This window comes from Ostrea edulis, chromosome 4 (assembly GCF_947568905.1).
Source record: "Ostrea edulis chromosome 4, xbOstEdul1.1, whole genome shotgun sequence".
Classification (NCBI taxonomy): domain Eukaryota; kingdom Metazoa; phylum Mollusca; class Bivalvia; order Ostreida; family Ostreidae; genus Ostrea; species Ostrea edulis.
In genome coordinates, this window is record NC_079167.1 from 42,710,984 (window position 1) to 42,721,158 (window position 10,175).

At 36.9% G+C, this 10,175-nt stretch overlaps 2 protein-coding genes across 5 annotated transcripts in view; one reads left to right on the plus strand and one right to left on the minus strand.

Moving 5' to 3' along the window:
• LOC125669462 (phosphatidylinositol-glycan-specific phospholipase D-like) overlaps positions 1 to 10,175 on the plus strand; it is a 69,055-nt gene that overhangs the window by 16,118 nt on the left and 42,762 nt on the right. For all 4 annotated transcript variants that reach the window (XR_007367867.2, XM_048903972.2, XM_048903970.2 and 1 more), the window contains exons 11-12: positions 2,721 to 2,916; positions 3,734 to 3,846. Coding sequence is in view for 3 of the 4 variants with exons in the window: in XM_048903972.2 (XP_048759929.1) it covers positions 2,721 to 2,916; positions 3,734 to 3,846 (309 nt within the window). In the remaining variant the exon portion in view is untranslated. The remainder of the gene's footprint in view (positions 1 to 2,720; positions 2,917 to 3,733; positions 3,847 to 10,175) is intronic.
• LOC125669473 (uncharacterized) overlaps positions 3,863 to 10,175 on the minus strand; it is a 13,855-nt gene continuing 7,542 nt past the window's right edge. Inside the window, exon 2 of the mRNA XM_048904003.2 lies at positions 3,863 to 4,955. Coding sequence (XP_048759960.1) covers positions 4,171 to 4,955 — 785 coding nt within the window. The 3' untranslated portion in view covers positions 3,863 to 4,170. The remainder of the gene's footprint in view (positions 4,956 to 10,175) is intronic.

A 10,175-nucleotide genomic window follows, 5' to 3' on the forward strand; every position in this document is an offset into this window, starting at 1 on the left:
TAATTGTTTACACATTCCATCCTCTTGCACGTGGTGTAATGTAACACGCTATCTGATTAGATGCAGGGGACTTGGCCTGCATCCAACCATATGCAGAAAATTGTTGACACGAAAATCATGTTAACGCAGCCAAGGGTTGTATAGAAGGGGAGTGGATCGTAAATCCATGGCTAGCGAAGATGGTCCTTCCTTCATTCTGCAGTTTTGCTATAGATGCACATATTCAACAGAAATTTGTTATATATTGATACATCATGAGAATATTCAGGTCACATTCTTATTTGATTCTGATTGAATAATTTTTGCAGTTTCTACCCAGAGTTATCTTTCCTGTTTCCTTACACTCGCGTATACCTCTGTCATCAATGTCTCAAAATTACATGTACCAGTGTTATTCCACTTTTTCACAGTCAGTAAAAATAAAACAAAGAACTAGTTTATGAAATATCAGGGAAAATGTAGGGCAAGCAACTTCTCATAGTTTTATTTCCCATTGTGTATATATATAGTGTAATCGAACAATATCTGCATTTCTACACAATTCAATGCTACTAGTGGCACAGAAAGACTTGATATCTGTTTAATATTGATTTATGCGTGTATATTTTTGCAGCTTAAGTGGAAACCATATTTTATTTGAGCATTTTTTTTTTTTACCGTTTTACAAGAATCTTTAAAAAACCCTTGAGACAAAGGTATATGTGAGCGAGTGTAAGGAACAATAACTCTACAATCTTTAGATTTAAATTTTTGACAGAATTGTGTCCCTTGGACTTAGAAAATTTCAAACACTTCATAGTTTACACCACAGGGGCTAAGCCTGTTTGGGCCCGAACTCTGTGATACCATAAATATAGATGGTATCACAGAGTTTGTGCCCAAATGAGCTTAGCCCCTGTGCCCTGAGGTTTACACTCATTTTCTCATTCACACATGGACATCACAGGCCAGGCTTGTATCAAGACATATTGGCAGAGTTATGTCCCTTTAATTGACATAGAACATTTTTAAAAATTCATTTTTCACTCATTATCGAAATCATACATATATATGTCCTGAAAATATACAGGTCAAGTTTATATTTGGGTCCAGTTGTAATGAATAATTTATAAGAGTTCAGCCACTTATACTTTCCAAAAAAAATTTCAAACAATTCACAATTTTACGCTCATTATCTTAGTCATCAATTGAAATTTCAGACATAGATACATGTATATTGTGAGAATATGCAGATCAAGTAATTTATATGGGTCTTGATTGGATAACTTTTGGCAGAGTTATGGCCCTTTGGCAGGGGCATTCATTTAGCTCAGACACATCTAGTTTATGAACGAAATTGGAAGGCATCAAGCTGACAGCAAACAAGGTTGCCAAGAGCCGGATAAGGGATAATTTTACACTATGAAGTGCAGTGATATTTTAAGATATGAATTTAAATATGCAGACGTAAAGCATTGCAGTTCATACCTAATTTTGTACTTTCATTTCACTGCTGTCAGAATTCCCAGCCATTAAAATAATCGCACTCCATTTATCAAGATTCATTTGTTTATAAATGATAAAAACATTGTTTATATACATACATGAGGATATGGCTATTATTTCCATTTTTAAAGATCTCGAAGCCAAAACACTGGAAATGTAAAATTAGTAGTGTTGCTCAAACAGTATTTGTAAGGCTTATAAGTGTAAAAATGGACTCAAAAGGATTTTTTATTAAGAACTTTAACAATCACGATGATCACCAGCAAAAAAATTTCAGTCAAACAGTTTTGCGTCAAAGTTTAGTGTTGTGGTTTTTTTTGCCTTATTAAATTGTTGCATATTTCATGTACAGTGCTCCTATTTTTAAGAACATAATTAAGAATAAAACAGACTATTTCATATCTGGCTTTATTTCTATGGTTTTCATAGGTAATATTTCCCATGTTTTCATCTTTTGAAAAACGATAATCCACCCAAATGAAATCATAAGTCTGCCCAAATGAAAAATACCCGTGAAAACAGCTGATTTAGTTTCAGCTCATACTACTGCAACATCTTTTGCAAGAGGACAGAAAAAGATACTGATTAAAATTTCCAGGTCAAAAGCATCAATAGATATTGATTATTATTTAATGTTGTGTTTTTCAACCTCAATTATTTGGTACATTCATTATAGACAAGAGTGAAAAGATGCACTCTTAGACTATTGATTTCCAAGTCAGAGGGTCCAATTATCGATCAGGTCACAATCATTCATTAAATAAGACAATGTTGTAGGAAATTTTTTAAAAATGTTGGAACACTGATGCCCCCGAATTTTCCACTCATTGAGACATGACCACTGTAGCAGTGCGGGTTCATTAATGTGTCAATGCCTGCCGGGACATGTTTTTATGCCTGTGATTCTCATTTCTAAATGCCAAGCGTTTGGTGAAGGAGCAATCACTACCTAGGTTCACATCTTAGGTTTGAGGCAGCTATGGCATGAGCGGGGCTTGAACTCACGACCTCTTGGTTATGAACCAAACGCTCTACCACTATTATGACCTGTAAATTGCAGAGGGATGTCCCACTTGTAAAATTACAAATTGCTGTATCATTGTTAAATGTCCTTTGTCTTGCCTATTTTGTCTGTCTTTAAATCACTTTGAACAGATTAAAATCCAACTTTATTATAATCAGAGTAATTTTTGTAACTACATGTTCTTGCATCTCGATAATTTCAACTGTTGTAGTCTCTGTACGACGTCCTCCAGTCCGCTCCGGCCTCACCCCAGTACAACACACCGACACCTCGGGGGGAGAACGAGGGATTGCCAGGATGCCAAGTCCCAGACCTTCACTCGCGTGAATGGACCCGTTGATCTCACCCATGTGCATCAGTTTTCCTGGGAAGGCAGTATTCAGCTTTTACCAACAGATATATACTGGGTAAACAGTTCAACAAAATTTCATGAATCATATTGTAGATTCCTCAATGTAAGCAGTCATTATACTATCATGTCAATCATCTAATGTTCCTGTTACAAATAAAACAAATTTAAGAACTTTTCATCGAAGTGTCTTTCTCCAAAATGATCCCAACTCAGGGCAATCATCTTTTACAGCTGTTCTTTTTCAAAGTTATGTCTAAAACATGGTGACCCCCCCCCCCCCCCCATTCTAGCTAGGTTTAAAATCATTTGAAGGGGGGGGGTAATGTGGTAGCATTATTTAGTTGAATTCTAATCAGGTTCTTGAATAAACAGCCTGACCAAAACTGAGAATAGACTCAAGCCTCAAATCCAGCTAACTTTTGAAATGATTTCCAACAACATGGATAGTTTTTGGTTTATGTTTGCATTTATTTTGAATTTTTTATAAACCTGCAGCTTTTTTTAAAAACAGCTGTGCTAGACAAAATCTTAAGATATAAGTAATCAAAATTTTGACTTAAGTCTATTCTCAGTTTTCTGGTCTTTACTTCTTAAACCCCAAGAAAACAACCACAGCATGGAAATGGGCCATATCACTGACCTTGACCCTGCTGTTGCTCAGCTTTAGTGATTCTTATGAGTTTTGTTTTAAATATCTAATAAACTGTAGGTTTGTATGTACAGGTATCCATTCATTGTTATTCAAGACTACTAGGTACTCAGAAGCTGCAAGGTCTTTAAAAATTTTACTGCTAGCACGAGTTTGTGAAGCTTCAGATACAAGTCTTTCCTTTCTCAAATTCTGATTCAACAACGGTATTTTGCTTTGTTAGGAACAACTCGCATTGGTGCAGGATGCAAATACCGGTAATCAAAAGAAGAGTTCGCGTGACCTAGACTACATCGGAGACTATTATGTCAACAACTCCTTTGCCAAGTTAGGCTGGTAAGTAAAAAGACACTTATTATAAAATTTTATTAGATACAGTAACAATTTGAGCAATAAATCACAAAATTTCTATTTTATATTACTACTATGAATTTTTTAAAAGGTATTTATATTAAAAAGAAAAAGGCACATGTTCTACAAAAAAAGATCCAATTTATATGCATTACAGCAAGTAAAAAAAAGTTCCCCCGAGACTGTTCCTGAGACACTTTTAACGTTATATCATCACTATGACTAGCCTACATTGATAAAATATGAACACATCTACATCACTTCTCTTTACATATTGCTCCTCCATAGTGCAAATTTTACATGTCCCATTTATATGTGGTTTTGCATCCTGGCTATGGGACAATGGCGGAGAGTGTGTGCAACGTCTCCTGTAGCACCACACCTGGGACAGGTGAAATCCCGAAGAATTGGACAAATGACCACTCCGTTGTTGTCCTTCAGCACATGGGTGGAGTAGAAGGAACGGGGTTTGCAGTTCTTCTTGCACAAGACGCACCCTTTTTCTTTTTCCTCCTCAATGTGGAACGGCTTTGGAATGGTAAGCGTTTTGTGGCAGTTAGAAGATTTCCTCTGCTTGTATCTATTCCACTCATGATAGGCCTTCATCAGGTTGATGTACTCTGGTGGTGGCTGACTGTCGGGTTCCAGTGGTGTAGATGTGGCACAGTCAAACGGTTCTTCCTTTTCAGGGAACACCGGTGGATGGGAAGGAAATCCGAGGTCCTGAAATCTCGTGGGAGACGATGAAGAGGATGAGGTGGAGGAGAAGGCAGACCTACTGGTCCCTTCACTGTGGGAGACTTGCAAGTCTTCTATGGTCTCCCATGGCATCCCAAACGCAAATGGACTGGCCACATAACGACAGGTGGTGGCGTTCCCGCCATTGTTGCTGCTAGACGCTCCAATACTCCACGTGGTCGGTGCAAATGGAGAGGGGTTGTTGTCAGTGTCGGGACTTGTAGACCTTGTCCTACCGGACCATCCGCTTTGCCTACAGTCATCGTGCTCCACTGCGAAAAATCCACTGTCGTTCATCAACAGGTCTTCTGTGATGGAGGATGAATCCACACTTATCCAGCTGAGAGATCTCAAATCTACAGAAAATTAATTTATCAGAAAATAAGTTGTCTTTTATAGACAGCATGAAATCAAAAATTGTATGTTTATACAATGATTTGGCATAGAGGTTCACGAATATATAAGGTAGCATAGTGATGGGCAATTGTAAAAAAAAAAATATAATTATTTGATAATTGGATTAATCTAATATGCACCTTTTCCATTGATTAATAAAAAATAATCGAAATTCATGGCATAAATATATTTTTTAATATATTAATTTTTTTTAATATACAGTGTATATATATATATATAGAGAGAGAGAGATCCACTCTCCTTATAAAATATCTTAAACACTGAATGACACAGTGACTGTGTGAGATTGCATCAGTGTGTATATATATATATATAATATGTATATATTGTGCAAAGAAACTTATACAAAATGTTTATAACAAGCTACCGAAGGTATATGTATATATTTTTTCCTGAGAATGTGAGAGAGAAAGAAGAGAGAGATGCATAATCATTACCTAATATATTAAAGATAAATGTATATTGAAAAAAAAAATTCAATACAATAATTGATTCCAGCAGTGCCAGCAGATGTCAAACATATCTTTTTCACCATTTTTATATGCAATATGTTTTTGAGTTTCATACAATGTATTCATTAGCAATTCGCAGCATTTACATTCAATGTCTTCCCTTTAGTGTAGATATAACGAACAAGGTTATTTTTAATAATTTTCTTTTCATCCAAAAATAAATTTATTTTTTTTTGGTTATTGATATTTGAAGATTGGTTTTATAATCAAAACAAACTTCAAATTCTCATAAGAAATGCTGAACACTATCACATTCCCAAAACAAATGTTAATTGTTTCTTCTTCTATCTGGCAGAATGTACAATTCTTATTATCTCTAATTTTGATTTTGAATAAGTACGAGTTTGAAGCACAGGCATCGTTTCTGTAAATAAGTTGTGACCTCTGTATACTAATTATTAAAACATTTCTGTTACGCAATCCTTTGTCCACTTGTAGTGAAAAAGGTTACCTGTAGGTGTCCCATAAGTTGACAATTACTGTCCATTATTTTTGAGAATGGACAGATACTGTCCGTTCTTAAAAATAATGGACAGTAATTGTCAACTTATGGGACAGTGCCAGGTAAACCCAATAACTTATTAGACGTCAACAGGTAGGCTGAAAATAAGAGAAAGAAAATACATTTGTCAAAGAGATACAAATTTAATTTTAAATTCCCTACAAGTAAGAATCAACAGAGATATTGGAAAAATCACTGAAACACTTAAAAACGATATTTTCCTATAGTAGAATTCTCTGCTTCAACTCATAAGATTCACAATTTTTTAATTCCAATGTCCATTACTATATCGCATCAAAACTTAAATTTGAAAGACATATTTCCATACTGTATTTGAATTTCGCTGGATTCAGAGGCACATTCCGAAATTTCTTCACACAACGCTTTTTATGTTTTCTTTATTAACATCCTAATTCTGAATTATTATTTTCGCTTTCATGAATAATTTCCTTTCACGAGATACTCGGAGATAGGCGTATTGCGGCACGTCTTTTTACCACAAGGATACCACAGGGTACCTCAAGGGACACCAGTGTCACCTTAAGATACCCCATGGAACCCTAATGACACCCAAGGCACCCCTTACAACCTTATTGACACCCCAAGTAACTCCATTAACACCACATGGTACCACAAGGAACCCTATTAACACCCCAAATGACATCCTAATGTGACCTAATGACACACCAAAGTATCCTATTGATACTGCAGTGTATGTAAAGTATCTTCATGCAGTGTATGTGAGAGTCACTGGACCATATTGTTCATTTAACAGTGAAATGGGGGATCCTGTAGGTGAAAAACTTCTGGATTCAGGACCACATGTATTATAAATTAAGTTCAAAAGATTAGTGGAGGTTTCAAATGATCTAAGCATCCACAGATTCCTTTAATTTAACCAATTTAGAAGTGTTGCATGATTAATTCATTCCTAACACCACATTGCTATGATCATAATTTTAACCCGAATTTCCTCCATTTCCCATATCTTGTCAATACATATAGAAGCCAATACATAGATCCAAATTATAGCATATATAGTCAGTCACTGTCATCTGTATTGTAGAACTTCTTCTTTGATTTTTTCAATTTCTGAATTGATCTTGTTCTTTCTGCCCGAGGTCGACACTTTTGGTTTGTTTTTTTTGCAAATTTGTTTGTTTTTGGAATCTGGAAAGCTTCATCAAATTTGGAACACTCTAAACGTTGATTGTCAACCTTCTTGGCTTTTAAAAATTTTTGGAACAAAGTTTGTTTTCCTACTGAACTTTTTGCTGCCCATGCTGTTGTAGAAATTTTGAATCTGGAAAAGTTAGCCATTAATTTGTAATTTCCGAATCCATACAGAGATCTCCTTAAATCACGCATTTGGGAAGAAGTGATTTTTTCTAAGGTGTTGATTAAGGAAGGAATTTTCTGTGATTTCCAATTGCATTGCATTTTCATTCTATTGTTCATAGACTCTGTATTATTGTTTGTCCACAGTTCCTGTATAATTGCATTGTTGATAGGCTGGATTACATGGTGTATTAAGTTATTTTGGATCTTTTTCTTGAAGTATTTTTCAAATGGTGGATATTTTTGAAAAAATGGCTGCAAGTTGCTAAGATTTAAATCAAGTGTGATGGAATCGTCACTGTTTCTGGCTATACCATTTGGTCCAAATATTGTCTTTACTATTTTTTCACGGTCTTCTCTACTACATCCAACTTTGTCCTGAAGATTTCTAAGTATGTTATCTTTCATGTGTTTGGTACATAAGAGGTGGGTAGCAGAAGGGAATGCATTATGGATGGCCTTAGTTATCGCTTTTTCTTCGTCGCTTCCAAAGATGATGTCTGTGTCCCCTGTCTTCACTCTAATATGGGAGAGGAAAGTGAAGTAAGTTTCATAGTCGCTGTCAAAATGTAGCATCATTGGTCCTAGCATTATTGGATGGTCACTTGTCTCTCTTTGAATTACTGCTTTATGCTTATAAGTTAGTGCCGAAACAAAACATGAGCCCAGGTTGAAAGTCTTGTCAATTCCAATAATGCTGCCTCCTTCACCAATGCAGTTAGCCTTCATGTCTTGGATTTGGTCTGTCTTGTATAGAATTGTGATGAAGTCAGAGGTCTGAAGAGAGCATAGGACTTGATAGATTTCATCTGCCACATTCCCAGGTTTCATTGGTGCCTCCTTTGTAGTTTCTCTATATTTTTTGTTCCTGATTTGTTTTGAGTTGCGCGGTGCCTGGAAAGAGTCATTTTCACCCATCATCTCAATAACCTCCATTGTTTTCTTCTCCTTGGAAAGTTCATATGCCCGCTGGAGGATAACAGGATCTGTCCTGATGAAATTTTCTTCTTTGTCTTTGGAATTTCCATGAGGAACGACAGTCTCTTTAAACTTCCCACAGTATTCCACAATAGCATAATTAATTTTCTGAGGGGTAGCTCTTAAACAGGGTATTTTCTTAAACTATGCCAGAATTTTGCCTCTGTTGCAATAATAAAGCACAATTAAAAGGTTTTTTCACCTCCCTTTTTTCTTTTATAAAACCTGTTTATTTTTTCTCATACCATTTTGAATGTTAGGGAGGGTTTTTTAGGTCACCTGAATTCATTCAGGTGACCTATTGCTATCTGTTTTTGTCCGTCGTCGTTCGTCGTGCGACGTGCGTTAACATTTGAACATTTTCAGCTTCTTCTCCGAAACCCCTGAACCAATTTCAACCAATTTTGGCATATAGCATCTGTGGGTGGAGGGGAACAAAAATTGTGAAATTCGTGGTCCCTGCTCCCCTGGGGCCTGAGGGGTGGGGCAAAAACCATCAAAATGAGTGTAATTTTAAAAAATCTTCTTCTTTACTCCTGGACATCAAGAAGCCAAACTGTGGGCATAATTATAATGAGCGTTGAGCCCTCTACCAAAATTGTGAAATTCATGGCCCCTGGGGCAGAGGTTCTTGTGTTACGGTGGGGCTCTATTGGTCATATAGTGAAAGTGTAGAAATTCTTTGAAAATCTTCTTCTCTGTCTCTGGGTATTAAGTAGACAAACTAATAGCATGGTAATGATGAGCAAGGATGCCTCTTTATACCCCCCGCAACAAGTTGTGGGGGGGGGGGGGGGGATACTGGAATCGGGTTGTCCGTCTGTAGACGCAATGGTTTCCAGGCTCTAAAGCATTATCCTTTCCACCTACCGTCACCATATCATATATATGGACTACCCATGGGATGAAGATGTTCCCTATCGATTTTGGGGTCAAAGGTCAAGCACACTGGACATCGAAGTAGCAATATGGTTTCCGGGCTCTAAAGTGTTATCCTTTCCACCTACAGTCACCATATCATACATATGGACTACCCATGGGATGAAGATGTTCCCTATCGATTTTGGGGTCCAAAGGTCAAGCGCACTGGACATTGAAGTAGCAATATGGTTTCCGGGCTCTAAAGCATTATCCTTTCCACCTACAGTCACCATATCATATATATGGACTACCCATGGGATGAAGATGATCCCTATCGATTTTGGGGTCAAAAGGTCAAAGGTCACACACACTGGACATTGAAGTAGCAATATGGTTTCCGGGCTCTAAAGCGTTATCCTTTCCACCTACAGTCACCATATCATACATATGGACTACCCATGGGATGAAGATGTTCCCTATCGATTTTGGGGTCAAAAGGTCAAAGGTCATGCGCACTGGACATCTAAGTAGCAACACTCAGAAAAGAGGTAGTTTATACCCATTACCAACACCCTTTGGGAGATTGGGGTAAGTGGGGGGTATTCTTAGTGAGCATTGCTCACAGTACCTCTTGTTAAAAATTGTGAAATTCATGGCCCCTGGATCAGGGGTTCTGGTGCTAGGGTGGGGCTGTATAAGTCATATAGTGAAAATGCATTATTTCTTTGAAAATCTTCTTCTCTGTCCTTGGGTATTAAGTAGTCAAACCAATAGCATGGTTATGATGAGCAAGGATGCCTCTTTCAAAATTGTGAAATTCATGGCCCCTGGGTCAGGGGTTCTGGTATTAGGGTGGGGCCCTATTGATCATATAGTGAAAATGCATTTTATTTCTTTGAAAATCTTCTCCTCTGCTGCTGGGTATTAAGTAGACAAACTAATAGTATGATAATGATGATCAAGGATGC